This window comes from Scyliorhinus torazame, chromosome 6 (assembly GCF_047496885.1).
Source record: "Scyliorhinus torazame isolate Kashiwa2021f chromosome 6, sScyTor2.1, whole genome shotgun sequence".
NCBI classification, from domain to species: domain Eukaryota; kingdom Metazoa; phylum Chordata; class Chondrichthyes; order Carcharhiniformes; family Scyliorhinidae; genus Scyliorhinus; species Scyliorhinus torazame.
In genome coordinates, this window is record NC_092712.1 from 61,035,069 (window position 1) to 61,053,420 (window position 18,352).

General features: G+C 48.7%; 1 protein-coding gene across 7 annotated transcripts in view; it reads right to left on the bottom strand.

Annotated features, from left to right (window-relative positions):
* Positions 1-18,352, bottom strand: part of LOC140424813 (disco-interacting protein 2 homolog C) — an 803,805-nt gene that overhangs the window by 342,036 nt on the left and 443,417 nt on the right. For all 7 annotated transcript variants that reach the window (XM_072508262.1, XM_072508265.1, XM_072508267.1 and 4 more), the window contains one exon: positions 17,719-17,790. In XM_072508262.1, coding sequence (XP_072364363.1) covers positions 17,719-17,790 — 72 coding nt within the window. The remainder of the gene's footprint in view (positions 1-17,718; positions 17,791-18,352) is intronic.

The window sequence follows — 18,352 nt, forward strand, 5'->3', positions numbered from 1 at the left end:
GACTGTGGGTCACACACCAAGGGAAGCACCACTACTTTGAGACGGCAGAAGAGGCGTGGACATTTATTGTGGAGGAAAAGCTGGAATAGGCGGGCCAGAAAATTAACGTTTGGGACAAAGTGGTGGGGTGATTACGTGGGGTGAAGGGGGGGAAAAAGGGGGAAGGGATGATCTCTCAAGTTGTTAATCTTGCGACCCTGTAACTTTTCTCTCTTCCCCGTGTCGTGGGAGAGAGGGGGGAGGGAGGATGAGGAATTGTGGGCGCCGGCCATTAGGGGTGGGGCCAAGTGGGAAACGCGTGCTTTGTTCCCGCGCTATGGTAATCATGGCGGGAACAGGGAAGCAGGAAGGAGGGGGCCTCGCACAGTGGGGGCCGAGGTCACGGGGGAAAGGCGAGGTCAGCCAGAGTTTGCAGACTTCTGGGAGCAACATGGGGGGTGCAATTACGCTAGAAAAGGATCTAGCCGGGGGGGGGGGGGGTTAACTGGGTTGCTGTTGCTGGGGAGAAGGGGGAGCTGGTACGGGGTGGGGTGGTCGAGGCGGGAGGGCGCCGTCGGGGGGAGATACGGCTACGTGGGAACCGGGTGAGGAGCTGGATTAAAAAAGGGGATGGCTAGTCGACAGGGGGGGGGAAGAGTAAAGAGCCCCCCAACCTGGCTGATCACGTGGAATGTGAGAGGGCTGAACGGGCCGATTAAAAGGGCACGGGTACTCGCACACCTAAAGAAATTAAAGGCAGATGTGGTTATGTTGCAGGAGACGCATTTGAAAGTGATAGACCAGGTCAGACTACGCAAAGGATGGGTGGGGCAGGTGTTTCATTCGGGGTTAGACGCAAAGAACAGGGGGGTGGCTATATTAGTGGGGAAACGGGTACTGTTTGAGGCAAAGACCATAGTGGCAGATAGTGGGGGTAGATACGTGATGGTGAGTGGCAGATTGCAAGGGGAGGCGGTGGTTCTAGTGAACGTATATGCCCCGAACTGGGATGATGCCAATTTTATGAGGCGTATGTTGGGACGTATCCTGGACCTAGAGGCGGGAAAGTTGGCAATGGGGGGAGACTTCAATACGGTGCTGGGCCCAGGGCTGGACAGATCGAGATCCAGGACCGGGAGGAGGCCAGCTGCAGCTAGGGTGCTCAAGGACTTTATGGAGCAGATGGGAGGAGTAGACCCCTGGAGATTTTGCGGGCCTAGGAGTAAGGAGTTCTCGTTTTTCTCCTATGTCCATAAAAAGTATATTCACGGATAGACTTTTTTGTTTTGGGAAGGGCGCTGATCCCGAAGGTGACAGGGACGGAGTACACGGCTATAGCTATCTCGGACCACGCTCCACATTGGGTGGACCTGGAGATAGGGGAGGAAAAAGAACAGCACCCGTCCTGGAGAATGGACATGGGATTATTGGCAGATGAGGGGGTATGTTTAAGGGTGAGTGGGTGTATTGAAAGGTACTTGGAGCTTAATGACAATGGGGAGGTTCAGGTGGGAGATGTCTGGGAGGCGTTGAAGGCAGTGGTTAGAGGGGAGCTGATATCTATCAGGGCACATAAAGGAAAGCAGGAGGGTAGGGAAAGGGAGCGGTTGTTGAAAGAACTTTTGAGGGTGGACAGACAATATGCGGAGGCACCGGAGGAGGGACTGTACAGGGTAAGACAAAGGCTACATGTAGAATTTGACTTGTTGACTACGGGTAATGCAGAGGCACAATGGAGGAAGGCACAGGGTGTACAGTACGAATATGGGGAGAAGGCGAGCAGGTTGCTGGCCCACCAACTGAGGAAGAGGGGAGCAGCGAGGGAGATAGGGGGGGTGAGTGATGAGGAGGGAGAGATGGAGCGGGGAGCGGAGAGAGTGAATGGGGTGTTCAAGGCATTCTACGAAAGATTATATAAAGCTCAGCCCCCGGAAGGGAAGGAGAGAATGATGTGCTTTCTGGATCAGCTGGAATTCCCTAAGGTGGAGGAGCAGGAGAGGGCGGGACTGGGAGCACAGATTGAGATGGAGGAGGTAGTGAAAGGGATTGGGAGCATGCAGGCGGGGAAGGCCCCAGGACCTGACAGATTCCCGGTGGAATTTTACAGGAAATATATGGACTTGCTGGCCCCGCTTCTGACGAGAACGTTTAATGAGGCTAGGGAAAGGGGGCAGTTGCCCCCATCTATGTCAGAGGCAATGATATCGCTCCTCCTAAAGAAGGAAAAAGACCCGCTGCAATGCGGGTTCTATAGGCCCATTTCTCTTTTAAATGTGGATGCTAAGATTCTGGCCAAGGTAATGGCGACGAGGATAGAGGACTGTGTCCCGGGGTGGTTCATGAGGACCAAACTGGGTTTGTGAAGGGGAGACAGCTGAACACGAACATACGGAGGTTGCTAGGGGTAATGATGATGCCCCCGCCAGAGGGGGAAGCGGAGATAGTGGTGGCGATGGATGCCGAGAAAGCATTTGATAGAGTGGAGTGGGATTATCTGTGGGAGGTGCTGAGGAGATTTGGTTTTGGAGATGAGTATATCGGATGGGTACAGTTGCTGTATAGGGCACCGATGGTGAGTGTGGTTGCGAATGGACGGGGGTCTGATTATTTCCGGCTTTACAGAGGGACAAGGCAGGGATGTCCCCTGTCTCCGTTATTGTTTGCACTGGCGATTGAGCCCCTGGCCATAGCACTGAGGGGTTCCAGGAAGTGGAGGGGAGTGTTTAATGGAGGAGAAGAACACCGGGTATCTTTGCATGCGGATGATTTGTTGTTGTATGTGGCGGACCCGGTGGAGGGGATGCCAGAGATAATGCGGATACTTGGGGAGTTTGGGGATTTTTCGGGGTATAAATTGAACATGGGGAAAAGTGAGTTGTTTGTGGTGCATCCGGGGGAGCAGAGTAGGGAAATAGAGGATTTACCGCTGAGGAAGGTAACAAGAGACTTCTGGTACTTGGGGATTCAGATAGCCAAGAATTGGGGAACCTTACACCGGCTTAATTTAACACGATTGGTGGAACAGATGGAGGAGGACTTCAAGAGATGGGACACGGTGTCCCTGTCACTGACAGGTAGGGTGCAGGCAGTTAAAATGGTGATTCTCCCGAGATTCCTCTTTGTGTTTCAGTGCCTCCCGGTGATGGTCACGAAGGCTTTTTTTAAGAGAATCGAGAAAAGCATTCTGAGTTGTGTGTGGGCCGGGAAGACCCCGAGAGTGAGGAGGGGGTTCTTGCAGCGTAGTAGGGATGGGGGGGGGCTGGCACTACCGAGCCTAAATGATTATTACTGGGCCGCCAATATTTCAATGGTGTGTAAGTGGATGGGAGAAGGGGAGGGAGCGGCGTGGAAGAGATTGGAGAGGGCGTCCTGCAGGGGGACCAGCTTACAGGCAATGGTGACGGCACCGTTGCCGTTCTCACCGAAGAAATACACTACAAGCCCGGTGGTGGTGGCAACATTAAAAATTTGGGGGCAGTGGAGACGGCATAGGGGAAGGACGGGAGCCTCGGTGCGGTCCCCGATAAGAAATAACCATAGGTTTGTTCCGGGGAGAATGGATGGGGGATTTGGAGCATGGCAAAGTGCTGGGATGGTACAATTGAGAGATCTGTTCTTAGATTGGACGTTTGCGAGTCTGGGAGCGCTGACGGAAAAATATGGGTTGCCCCAAGGGAATGCATTTCGGTATATGCAACTGAGGGCTTTTGCGAGGCAACAGGTGAGGGAATGTCCGCAGCTCCCGACGCAGGAGGTGCAGGATAGAGTGATCTCAGAGACATGGGTGGGGGATGGTAGGGTGTCGGACATATACAGGGAAATGAGGGACGAGGGGGAGATCATGGTAGATGAGCTGAAAGGGAAATGGGAAGAAGAGCTGGGGGAGGAGATTGAGGAGGGGCTGTGGGCTGATGCCCTACGAAGGGTAAACTCGTCGTCCTCGTGTGCCAGGCTAAGCCTGATACAATTCAAGGTTCTACACAGGGCGCATATGACTGGAGCACGGCTCAGTAAATTTTTCGGGGTAGAGGATAGGTGTGGGAGATGCTCGAGAAGCCCAGCGAATCACACCCACATGTTCTGGTCATGTCCGGCATTACAGGGGTTCTGGGTGGGGGTGGCGAAGGTGCTTTCGAAGGTGGTGGGGGTCCGGGTCGAGCCAAGCTGGGAGTTGGCTATATTCGGGGTTGCAGAAGAGCCGGGAGTGCAGGAGGCGAGAGAGGCTGATGTTTTGGCCTTTGCGTCCCTAGTAGCCCGGTGCAGGATATTGCTTATGTGGAAGGAAGCCAAACCCCCGGGCGTGGAGACCTGGATAAACGACATGGCAGGGTTTATAAAGTTAGAACGGATCAAGTTCGTATTAAGGGGTTCGGCTCAAGGGTTCACCAGGTGGTGGCAACCGTTCGTCAACTACCTCACAGAACGATAGAGGGAATGAAAAAGAAAGAAAGACAACAGCAGCAACCCAGGGGGGGTGGGGGGAGGATCCGGGGGGGCTCTCAGGGATGTCATTGTATATGTATAGACATTTGTTATAGGTAATGTATATTGGACTGTTGGATTGTATCTTTGAAGAGTAACTATTTTTTCAAGGCAGTTGCCATTTAGTTTTGTTTTTGTTTCTGTTTATATATTATTTATTTATTTGTTTAAAACTGGCCACTGTTATTTATATTGCTTTATTGTTGTTTAAAAGAAACACTACGTACTGTTATGTTTGGCCAAAAAATCTTGAATAAAATATATTTTTTTTAAAAAAAGGTCAGCCATGATCTCATTGAATGGTGGAGCAGGCTCGAGGGGCCAGATGGCCTACTCCTGCTCCTAGTTCTTATGTTCTTAATATTAAGAACAAACCTGCATAGTTTTAATTGAAGAATCATGAAGTTACTAAATCATTAAGAGCAAGGGGGTGGGGGGGGGGGGGGGGGGGGCTTAGGTGGGGGAACTGTTCATTTAATGTATATTTTCTTTTTGTATAATGATAACAGCCATCCAGTTTTGTTAAATATGTTCCGTTTATTTTGCTGTTATTAGTTATGTAAAAATTATGTTTGAAAAAAGCTTTAATGAAAACAATTCTTTTTTAAAAATCATTAAGACCGACAATAGGCAGACTGAACCAAAGATTCAGGATGTTTATTTCACCAGCACCAACTCTGCCTGGCTTAAATGTGAATATCTGAAGGGTCTACGTTTGTCCAACAAAAGTTACATTGTATTTAAAGTTGCCCAAACCCCTGAGAGAAAGGAAACAGAGTAACGTCAATAAATTAAAACTAAGGCAAAGAGGGACTAGATTAGTTTCCTGAGATTAAAATGAATATTTAAAAAGCAGAGAGATTGGATAAATTAAGATTAGATAGTGTTTTATAAAATTCATTCATGGGATGTGGGTCACTGGCTGGGCCACATTTATTGCCTTCCCCAAATTGCCCTTGTACTGAATGTCTTGCTAGGCCATTTAACCACATTGCCATGGGGCAGAAGTCACATATAGACCAGACCAGGCAAGGATGGCAGATTTCCTTTCCCAAAGGACACGAGTGTGCCAGATGCACAATGTGGTCTCCTCTATACTGGGGAGACCAAATGCAGATTGGCTAGCCTCTGCTCGGATCACCTCGACTCAATCTACAAGCATGACCACAAGCTTCTGGTTGCTTATCATAGAAAATAGGAGGGGCCATTCGGCCCTTCAAGCCTGCTCTGCCATTCATTTATCAGAAAAAGACCCATTTATTTCAACTTTTTGCTTCCTGTCTGCTAACCAGCTTTCCATCCATGTCAAGACACTACCCGTAATCCCATAAATAAATAATAATCTTTATTGTCATAAATAGGCTTACATTAACACTGCAATGAAGTTACTGTGAAAAGCCCCTAGTCGCCACATTCCGGCACCTGTTCGGGTACCCCATATGCTTTAACTTTACATAGTAATATGCTATGCGAGACCTTATCGAAAGCCTTCTGAAATTCTAAATAAACCACATCCACCAGGTCTTCCTGGTCAACTCTACGATTTATATTTTTAAAGAATTCTCTTAGATTTAAGTCAAGCACGATTTCTTTTTCGTAAATCCACGCTGACTTTGTCTGATTATACCACTGCTCTCCAAATTCGGCGCTATAAAATCCCTGGTAATGGACTCTAGCAACTTCCCTACTACCGACGTTAGGCTCACTGATCTATCTCTACCCATTTTACCAATCCCGTTTTATCTCTACCTCCCTTTTTTATCATTTTAATTCACCACCTTGTTCTCACTCTCACGGTTCTGTCCTTGACCTGCTGCATTGCTCCCGAAAGTCAACACAAACTCAAACAGCCCCATATCTTCCGATTAGGAACTTCATGGTCTTCTGGACTCAACATTTAAAATTATAGAATTGTTGTCCCCCATTTTGAGTCCTTTTCTTTTTTGTTGCTATGGATCTTGCTTTTCAGATTATTACTTTTGGACCAAATTGTTTGTTATTCTGTATTATGATCCTTGGCCAGATGCCAGGTTTGTGGTTGGGGGAGGGGAGAGGGACAAATAATGCTCTAAACAAGTAGAACAAAATGTTTGAGGTTCAAGACACTCGGGCACCTGGGTGGTTGGGCTCTGGGCAGGTTGGTACCCTGGCACCCCTGATGTGCCACCTGGACACCATGCCAGTGGCACCTGGGTGACACCCTGAATGCCAGGGGGCCCAGGTGGCACTGGCAGGGGCACTACCAGGTTGGCAGTGACAAGGTGACATCTTGCCCATGCTGGGGATCAGGCCAGGGGGTGCCTTGCCCTTTTGTGGTGGGGTGCGGTAGGCTTGAAAACCCCCTAATTGGTAAGTCTTGAAAACCCCCTAATTGTTAAGTCGGGGTGTGTGTGTGTGTGGGGGGGGGGCGGGGGGGGGGGGGGGGTTGTCTGGAGACCGAGGTGAGCTGAGCTTGTTGGTGCAGAAAATGAGCCTAAAGGGTTCCTCACCGAGGCCCGGAAAAGAATCAGAGTCCCGTTTAACAGCAGGGTCGTTCTCAGTGCTGCAAACACTGGGAAAACCCGGCTAAACTCAGCCAAAACAGGAATCTGTTTCATTTCCATTAAACCGTGCCAATATCTATCATATACTTACCATGAATGCTAAGAGTGTGAGGTACATGTGAATTAACAGGCAAATTGTGATTCAGCACAACATACAGCGGCCCACAGCACGGCTAGCGTCTCGGACCTTCAGGACTTCCCTTGTGCACATTTCTGCTGCCCATTGGTTAATTTAGAGCCTATATCTTGGCTCCTTTCTTTTAACTTAGACCCCAGGGGCAGATTTTCCATTTTGAGACTAGGTGTAGTTGTGGGCATCTCCGGCGTCACTTTGCCCGCTGACCAGAATGGTGGGATCCCACACCAGATTCTGCACTTGGAACCTTATTAAATATGCACAGGTGGCTTCCCCTCCCAATTATCTAGCAGGCCAGCAGCTGGTTCGTCCAGTTGGTCAGTTCGAAGGTCTCTGGTGCCATATTTAAACCCCAGTCCAGCGCACTCATATCACTCACTCCAGCCCACATGTCTTCTGGAGTCTCTCCGTGTCAGGAAGCCAGAATCAAAAGACGAGTAGCCTCAAGAAGGCGGCAGCACCTGCTTTCACCACCAAGGCCCTCATTCAAAGAGTCTGGCCCACAGGGATGTGCTCTACCGCAGGGACGACTCAAAGAAGCACACCAGCCTCACATCTCCAGCTTGGCAGGAGGTCAGCGCTGCTGTTACCCGCCCACAAAATGTGGTTTTGAAGGATTGTTCCCTCAGTCTGAGATTGTGTCCTCTGGTTCTAGTTTTTCCTACAAGTGGAAACATCCTCTCTGCGTCCACTCTATCCAGGCCTCACTGTATCCTGTAAGTTTCAATAAGATCCCCCCTCATCCTTCTAAACTCCAACAAGTACAGGCTCAGAGTCTTCAACCTTTCCTCATACGATAAGCTGTTCATTCCAGGAATCATTCTTGTGAACCTCCTCTGGACCCTTTCCAAGGCCGGCACATCCTTCCTTAGATGCGGGGCCCAAAACTGCTCCCAATACTCCAAATGGGGTCTAACCAGAGCCTCATGCAGTCTCAGAAGTACATCCCTGCTCTTGTATTCTCGCCCTCTCGACATGAATGCGAACATTGCATTTGCCTTCCTAACTGCCGACTGAACCTGCACGTTAACCTTAAGAGAATCATGAACAAGGACTCACAAGTCCCTTTGTACTTCTGATTTCCCCATTTAGAAAATAGTCTCCATTCCTTCTTCCAAAGTGCATAACCTCACTTTTCCACATAGTATTCCATCTGCCACTTCTTTGTCCACTCTCCTAGCCTGTCCAAGTCCTTCTGCAGCCCCCCTGCTTCCTCAATACTACCTGCCCCGCTACAGATTTTTGTATCATCTGCAAACTTAGCAACAGTGCCTTCAGTTCCTTCTTCCAGATCATTAATGTATATTGTGAAAAGTTGTGGTCCCACCACAGACCCCTGAGGCACACTGCTAGTCACCGGCTGCCACCATGAAAAAGACCCCTTTATCCCCACTCTCTGCCTTCTACCAGTCAGCCAATCCTCTATCCATGCCAGGATCTTACCCTTAACACCATGGACTTTTAACTTATTTAACAGTCCCCAATGCGGCACCTTGTCAAAGGCCTTCTGGAAAATCTAAATAAATCACGTCCACTGGTTCTCCTTTATCTAACTTCCTTGTTACCTCCTCAAAGAACTCTAACAGATTTGTCAGACATGATCTCCCCAGGACGAAGCCGTGCTGACTCAGTCCTATTTTGTCATACACTTCCAAGCACTACATGATCTCATCTTACTAATGGACTCTAAAATCTTACCAATGACCGAAGTCAGGCTAACCGGCCTATAATTTACTGTCTTCTGTCTCCGCGCCCCCCCCCCCCCCCCCCCCCACCTTCTTAAACACCGGTGTTACATTAGCCACTTTCCAGTCCTCTGGGACCGTTCCTGCCTCCACTGATTCCTGAAAGATAACCACCAATGCCTCCACAATCTCCTCAGCTATCTCTTTTAGAAGCCTGGGGTGTAAGCCATCCGGTCCAGGTCATTTATCCATCTTCAGACTTTTCAGTTTCCCCAGAACCTTCGCCTTCGTGATGGCCACTACACTCACCTCTGCCCCTTGATTCTCCTGGAGCTCTGGCATCCCACTGGTGTTTGTCACTGTGAAGACTGATGCAAAGTAATCAGTTAGCCTACCCGCCGATTGGTAGCCCCGATCACGGACCTGGCCCCCGTGGAGCCCCCCCCCCCACCCCCCCCAGAGTCGGATTCCCCCCCCCACCAGGACGACCCCTGCAGCCAGAATGCCGAGGTCCTACCAGGTAGGACCACACGCAAACGACGTCGGCGGGAACTTGGCTCATCGAGCGCCGAGAATTGCCGGGGGGACCAGCGCCGTGGCGATTGCGCAGGCACCATTGGCACGATTCTCTGGTCACCGGAGAATCGGCGGCCCAGCGTCGGAGCAGCGTGGCAGGATTCGTGCCACCCCCCCCCCCACCGGCAATTCTCCGAATTGGCGCAGGGTCAGAGAATCCCGCCCGAGATCTCTGGATAATCACTGGTTTGCCCTGCACTGCCTCTCACTCGCGTGTGGGCGAGAGACTGATCGACGGTGGACCATTGGTGTGGCGAGTCATCGCCACTGTCTGGGGTCTCTGCTCCTCAGCCTCCTGTTTATGCCCAGGCTCCCCCAGGCCATGACCCGCAGACAGTGCCTCCTGCTGGAGCTGCATACAATAAATCCTTTCCCTCCTTCGCCTCCTGCCTGGAATGAGGATTCAGAGAAAAGCTGCCTGAACCACTGGATCCACTATCACTTTTGCGTCCTCTCTGAAAACATATACTGAAGGCATGAATGGTTAAAGGGTGCAGAAAATAAAGCGGTGAATGAGACACCTATGTGAAAAGAGGGGCAGCTAAGCTTTGGCACCATTGTTCCTCATGCTACCTTACCCCTGAGAATCTAGCACACAGGTGGTGAGCAGCATTCCATTCTACAGATGTGACCCCTGGAGCCCTGTGGGTGACAAGAGCTTGTGACTTCAGGGTTGAACCACCCTTGGTTGCTTGTGGTGAATGAATGGAATCACTTTGCTACTAATGCATGGCATTAATTGTTAACCTGTGACTCCCCATCACTGATGGGATGGCAGGATTTATACAGCTATTCTATCCTTTGCTTTCCAAAGCTGCATTCCTGCCTTCCACTATGTGATCTTGGAAAATTTATGTGGGTTTCTCCGCCCCTCCTGCCATCCCTGCTAAATATTGTGTTCCCTATCTACAGGCTGCAGGTGCCCCCATGACCATCAGCATACCCTCTGTAGCCTAGTATAGGGCCCGTCAAGCCCAGCGACATTGACACTAAGCTGCGCATTTTTCCTTTGAAGCATACAGCCCTTGCCCCTCCCTGCAGCTGGGGTATATCATACTTCCAATGATTGCTCCTGCTGCATGCCCTATCTCAGACTTCAGACAGAAGTCCACATGGCACCTGGACTGCCCATCAGCTATGACTCCTTTCCATTTCGCAGCAGGAATGTCTGTACGCTTGAGACCGGTCAACCAGCCCCTGAACTTAAGCGGGAACCTTGACACAGTTCTGGTCTCCAAAGGGGACTGTGGACATCAGTGATCTCCACAAACCCCTGCAGTCCCAACCTGTCAAGTGTTCGTGCAAACTATCCCTATTGTGCCACATGAACAGGCCCCACCCATAATCTGCCGTCTGAGTACATCCCCTTAGAGTAATACACGTGCTAGCCCTTAGGCCCATTGTTTGTCTGTGTTTCATGCAGCCTTGTTGGGGACCTTGCCCCTTCCACCCCTCGGTCTTCCCTCTGCCTTCCAATATTCGCCTTTTCCTCCATTTCCTTGCCCCTCTGCCTGCCATCGCGAACCCTCACCCATCCCTCCCCACCCTTCCAAATTGTCCCCCTCGTGTTTGCCCTACCCCGATCTCACCTGTGCACAGCCCTCCTTCCACTTTGGATCCCATGTGCTTGCCCTACTCCATCCTCCCCTGCACAGCCCTCCTGGTCAAAGTGTGGATCTTTACTGGTTGCATGAATCCCGCAGTACAGTGCAGTCCAAAGAGAGGGAGAGAGCGGCATGGTGTTGTCCAGAGAGAGAGAGCGCGCGAGAGAGGGAGAGAGTAGCACGGTGCTGTCCATGAAGACCAGCTCAGCATGGAGATGGAGGGAACTGGTCTGCCCCGTCAAAGTGGTGTACCGCACGTCAGGAACAGCGCCGCACTATGGCAGGTAGGATTTGTATGTTACACTCACCTCAAAGTCTTTTCTGAACTAATGACTGCCCTGTGCGCGCCACTCTTCATTAATGGGGTTCTCGGTCGAAGTATTTGGCAAGATCGAAACGCTTGACAGGTTTTCCAGTGACCAGCCGTTTGAATGAATGCAAATGGCGTTCACACCACCAATCAGCAGGATGACCGACCCACCATTAACCCGGCATTGGGAGAACTACAAAGCGCTTTTACGCTGGCCACCAAACCTGCATCGGGTGGGATGGGACAATTCTGCCCCATGTCTTTAAGCTGCAACCTGGGACGTACTTTTGGAACCTGTCCCTGCCCCTCCCACCCCCTCCCTGGTTTGAGACCTCTCCCTGTCTCCCTCCAATATATCTTTCTCTCTCTCTCTCTCTCCCTGGGACACCTACTAGATAATGGTGCTCTGTACCAGGTCACCTGACCGGTCTTCTTCATGCTGCTTTTCTTCTTCTTTCTTGTGCACAACGTTGATCGTTAGCCTGAAGAATGAAAAATAACCAAGCTGCACATTTGCAGCCAGTTCCCGGTCGGCAGTTGTGTGGGAGAGCCGAAGTTAGCCGGGAAATCTGAGGTTCATTGGGAATTAGGAGTTCCCAACCTCCAAAGTAAGTGTAGATTTCATCACATCTGCCATTTTCACTCACTCTGGACAAGCACTTTGGGTGGGATTTACCAGCTGATCACGCTGACGGGATATTCTGGTTCCACGCCGGCGCAGGGTTTCCCAGCGATGAGGGGAGCAGTCACCGGGAAATCCCACTGATAGCGGTGGGGTCAGTAAATCCTGCTGGCGGGCCACCTCCACCGCCGGAAGGCGAGCGGCGGCTTGTCCCTTTACTGCAACCATTACAAATCGCTGCCTTTTGTTCCAAGACATCTTCGTCATTTAATCTCCCCCGTCCTCCACACAATTCCAGTCTTCCTCTTTTGTTCCTCCTCCCCCGTCCGCTTTTCGGTGGCGTAAAGCTGTCATGTGAGAGTACCTTTAAGAAATGGATGTTTAAGCAACGTACCTTTAAGAAAACAGCGATGTCAGAGAGTGGGTGGAGCGGAGCTCAGTTCAGCCATTTTGAAGTTTCAGTTTGGAAAAATGCCAGGCTGGTTTTGCGAAGAGCAGTTTAAAAGTGCCTGGCTGTTTTGCTGTGAGTTGCTTAAAAGGAGAAAGCCAGTTTGAGACAGCAGCTTGAGAAGTTCTGGTTTGCTGTGAGTTGTTTGAAGGGAGAAAGCCAGTTTGAAAAAGCAGCTTGTGTGTGTCTGTGTGTTTCCAGAGAGCTGCAGGAAGGAAAGCAAGGTGCTGGAGCTGAGGTCAACCAAGCTGATATATCTTTGCCACCCAACAGAAAATATATATTAACTGTGACCTAGTGTGTTACAATTTTGGAGGTTTGAAGCCTTTTGGATGTTTGAAGGAACATTTTGAGGGATTATTTAGTGGTGTATTATTTTCAGGGTTATCTTTGAAGTAAGGGGTGTTAAGGGATCCAATGTTTATTTAAAAGGTTAAGTTGAGTTCATAGAATAAACATTGGGGGGGGGGGGGCCCGGCCCGCCAATCAGTGGGCCCCGACCGCGGGCCAGACCCCATCGGAGGCCACACTGGTGAAGGAGCGCCCCCCACAGGCCGCCCCCCCCCCCAGCGTTCCCGCAGAGTTCCCGCCGGCAGCGACCAGGGGTGGACGGCGCCGGCGGGAACCTTTCGTGTCGTAGCGGCCGCTCGGCCCATCCGGCCGGAGAATCGCCGCTCGCCGGTTCTCCGAGCGGCCCGGTGCAAATCGCGCACCGCTAGTTTCCGCGGGGTGGGAGAATCGCGTGCGGGGGTTGGGGCGGCGTGGCGTGATTCGCGCGGCGCCCTGGCGATTCTCCCACCCGGCGTGTGGGGGTGGGGAATAGCGCCCATTGTTTTGTGTTTAAAAACCACGTGTCCATAATTGTAATATCACACCTGGGGAACAAGCCGTGTGCTTCAAAAGCAACAATCCATTAAAGGGAGAGGATGGTTGAACTCCACGATACATTTTGGGGTTCTGAAAACGCCTCGCTCATAACAAAGCCTATCACATTTCTACCTTCCTTCGGTTCGGAAGAGCCATATTCAACTCAAAATGTTAACTCTGTTTCTCTCTCCACTGAAGCTGCCAGACCCGAGAAGTCCCGCTACGTTCTTTTCAAATTCAGATTTCCAGCATCCACAACATCTTGTTTTGTTAACAAACAGTTATGTTGTTAAAAATAAACACCTCTCATGTACAATGGAATGGTTGAAAAGATAAAATAAACGAGTATAAAAAATAATTAGTTTCACCCATAGGATGACCTAATCCAAACTTGGCTCTAAGAAAATGAAGTTTTCCGGTCACTATTGTTGGCAACTTATGATCCTGCTCCCCTCTCATCCGTGTCTCGAGCCGTTACCCAAGAGTTCCAAATGTGCAGTGTAAAGGTTAGCAGTGTCAGTATACGAACCCCATGTCATTGAGATAGATCGCCGTCAAAAACCAATAAAGTTTAGAGAGAAGGGTTTTCATTACTAAGTGATTGAAGCTGATATGTGCACATTAAATCAATATGTGGCTAAAATGCAGAGTAGCTGAAGTAAATGCCATTGATGCATTTAAGAGAAATTAGATAAGTATATGAGGGGGAGGGGGGTGGAGAAAGGAAAGAGGCTGTGCTGATGGGTGAGATGAATTAAGTCAAGAGGAGGCAAGTGTGGAGCAGGAATACCAGAAGAGGCCAGTTGAATCTAGTAGCTTTTGTGTTGCAAATTCTACCTATGATCCTGGGCCAAAAAGGTTCCAAATATCACATATAAAACAGATGGTGAAAATATCACACTGCAGCATGAGACAGCACTGCTGTAGTTGATTCTGTTTTGAAAAGGGCATGCATCTTGGCTCGGCAAGCCTTTGCCCCCAAGAACGGAACCTAACTGTAAAGATTGTTACAAACCAAAACCAAAAGTAGAAAATCAGCAAACTGAAAATTCAGCCAATTTTTAAAACAACACTTATTATTGGGATGTGACCCAACACTAAAGTGCCAAATGTCATCTAACTTCACCTCAGCTGCCCTGAACTGTGGTCCTTGTAGTCCTGTTGATCCATCCAAGGTGTCAGGTAGGAAATTTCAAGATTCCTACCCAGCAGCAATAAAGGAACATGTGAAAGTTGGGATGACATGCAACTTTGGAGGGGAACTTGTGGACGGTGGTGTTTCTGTAACATTGCCATTCTGGTCCATCTGGATGGTAGAGGTTGCGGAGAAGTAAGTTGCTGCCAGAGTGACATTGATGAGTTTCCACATTTGCGTCCAGTAAACGGTACACACTGCAGCCACAGTGCACTTGTGAAGAGGTGAAGAGCGTTGAGACCAGCGGCAAAAGCCAAGAATGAAGCAAACTGCTCTGTTGAGTAGGATGTCAATCTCCGAGTAGTGTTCAGATGCTATCAGTGGATATTCCACCGCCTATAGGATTTGAACCTCATACATGCTGAACAGGCTTTGCAGACATGACAAGCCAAATGGCCACATTCTGCGCTGGGACAATTCTGCAATCCTTTAAGCGATCAGCTTTGACCATGTATAAAACCAGTGCTGCTCTCCTAGTCATGTTTTCTGGTCAAGTTAATCTTGTGGTCAATGATGCTGTTGATGTTGATGGTGCAGTACTGAGCGATAGTTGTGCCTTTGAATGTCACGGGAAGTTGGCTCGACTTTGCCATGATAATTACAGGCGACTTAGGTGGCATAAATGCTACTGGGTGCTTCTCAATCCAAGTCTGGATATTGTCCAAGTCTGGTTGTAGGCTGGCATGTGCAGCTTCATTATCAATGAGCTGTGATTATTATAACCGGAAAAAGAGCAAGTATTTCTGCTCTTTCCAAATCACAATAAGTATTCCACAAAATACCGCAACTACCTTATTGTTCCAAAGAAAGCTTTAGACTGTGAGAAGAAACTTAGTCATGCAAAATGAAACGTCAAATCCTTTGTCTTCCCCATGATTCCAGTCATGACTCAAGTCAGACTCAAAGGGCCGAATCGCCTCCTTCTGCACTGTAAATTCAATGATAATCTATGATTAATCTAGGACAAAGGTTCAGCACAACATCGTGGGCCAAAGGGCCTGTTCTGTGCTGTATTTTCTATGTTCTATGTTCTATGTTCACAAGTCTGCTGGAACCACAACACTCAAGAATATGAATATAACATTCAGATATTACATAAAGTGGACTATTATACTGGCTCCTCACTATTTAATGTTCTCAATTCAATTGATGACTGAAGAGCACTAACTTAGACAAAATAATCTCAAATCATCAAAATTTATTTTGTGCTGTGGGGAACACCAATCATACTTTAAAAATGATGACAAACACATTTGTAGCACGGTGGCACAGTGGTTAGCGCGGCTGCCTCACGGCGGCAGGGACTCGGGTTCGATTCTGGCCTTGGGTGACTTGTCTATGTGGAGTCTGCACCTTCTCCCCAAGTCTCTGTGGGTTTTCTCCGGGTGCTCCGGTTTCCTCCCACAGTCCAAATATGTGCAGGTTCCGTGGGGTTATGGAGATAGGATGGGAGAGTGGGCCTTGGTAGGGTGTTCTTTCAGAGGATCGGTGTAAACTTGATGGGCCGAATGACCTTCTTCTGCACTGTAGGGATTCTATGGATGGATTTATAGATTGAATTGAAATATTCTTTACAAGTGCATTCTTCGATACAACTGAATCACAGAATAATCCAGTGCAGAAGATGTCTTTCAGTCCATCAAGAATGCATTGACGCATGAAAACACCTGACAGGACGACCTAAACCCATTTCCAGCATTTGGCCCATAGCCTTGAATGTTATGACTTGCCAAGTGCTCATCCAGGTAATTTTTAAAGGATGTGAGGCAACTCGCCTCTACCACTATCCCAGCCAGTGTTTTCCAATCCACCACCCTTTGGGTAAAAATGATTTTCCTCAAATCCCCCCCTAAAACCCCTGCCCCTCACCTTGAAGATGTGTCCCCTCGTAACTGACCATTCAGCTAAGGGGAACAGCTGCTCCTTATCCAACCTGTCCATGCTCCTCATAATCCTGTACACCTTGACCAGGTTGCCCCAGTCTTCTCTGCTCCAGCAAAAACAACCCAAGCCTATCCAACCTCTCGTCATAAAACTTAAAAGTTCCATCCCAGGCAACATCCTGGTGAATCTCCTCTGCACCTATAAGACATAGGAGCAGAATTAGGCCACTCGAATCTGCTCTGCCGTTCAATCATGGCTAATATTTTCTTATCCCCATTCTCCTGCCTTCTCCCCATCATCCCTGATCCCCTTATTAATCAAGAACCTATCTATCTCTGTCTTAAAGACACTCAGTGATTTGGCCTCCACAGCCTTCTGCAGCAAAGAGTTCCACAGATTCACCACCCTCTGGCTGAAGAAATTCCTCCAGTGCAATCGCATCCTCCCTATATCGTGGTGACTAGAATTACACACAGTACTGCAGCTGTGGCCTCACCAAAGTTCTATACAACTCGAACATGACCTCCTTGCTTTGTAATCTATGCCTCAATTGATAAAGGCAAGTGCCTATATGCCTTTTTCGCCACCCTATTAACCTGCCCTTCTGCCTTCAGAGCTCTATGGACAACACACCAAGGTCCCTTTGTTCCTCTGAACTTTCCAGTGGCAGGCCATTCATGTCACATTACTCCTTTCAAAGTGTATTACCACACACTTTTCACGGTTACATTCCATCTGCCACTTTTCTGCCCATTTGACCATTCTGTCTATGTCTTCCTGTAATCCAAGACACTCAACCTCACTATTAACCACCCAGCCAATATTTGGGTCATCTGCAAACGTACTCATCCTATCCCCACATAGTCATCTATGTCATTTATATAAATGACATACAATAGGGGACCCAGCACAGATCCCTGTGGTAATCCACTGGTTTCCAGTCACCAAAGCAGCGGTCATCACCCTCTGTCTCCTACAACTAAGCCAATTTTGAATCTGCCTTATCAAGTTACCCTGTAACCAGTGTGCATTTGCCTTCTTGCCAAGGACCCACATGGGACCTTGTCAAAGGTTTGCTGAAATCCATGTAAACTACATCGACTGCACTACCCTCATCTACACACCTGGTCACATGCTCAAAAAATTCAATCAAAATTGTTAGGCATGACCTCCCTCTGACAAAGCCAGGCTGACCATTCCTGATCAAACCTTGCCCTCTCCAAGTTGAGATAGATTCTCTCCGTCAGGATTTTCTCCAATAGTTTCCCCACCACTGACGTGAGACTCGCTGGTCTCACCAGCGTTGGACATGTTATTATCTGCTTCATATATCATTTTGCTCGTGCTGTTTAAAGTTTATCTTTTCTTTACAGGTGATTTTACGTACCTGGAGGTTGTGGCAAGTAAGCCCCAAGCAGTTTGGATTTCTTCTTTTCATAGCCTTTCTGTGTGATGTCCCCTGTAAACGAAAGAAAACAAGCCATTACTAAATGAAAGCGCGCAGAATAAATTACCGCGCCAAGGTCTGCTACGCTTCCATCACAACAGCTGCTTCGGCACTGCTCATCAAATCAGACCATCCTGGGTCATAGTCTTCTGAAATCCTTATCCACACAAGTGATCATTTTGCTAAATGAAACCTAGTACAATTTGTTTCAGTAGGATTGGGCAGGCTCATGGTTTCAATCCTTGCTGGCTAGTCATCAGCAGCTTTTCAGAAAACACAGGCACTTTCATTAAAGTAATCAACAATGAATTATGCATTAGTTATGGGCCTGTAATCACTGTCAAAACGAATTATCTACCAGGTTCAATCATTTCTATTTAATAAAGGTAGAAAGTTCCAGAAATAAGACAGCACTTCCATCAGCATCAGAGAAAAACAATGATAGAACAAGAAACCTCTTTTAAAAAAGGATCAGACGAGGTCTCACAAAGGATCTCTGCTCAAAATGTTCACATTTCTATTCTGCTGACAGATCTGTTTTCCTTTCGTTTTCCAATATTTTGCTGTTTTTTTA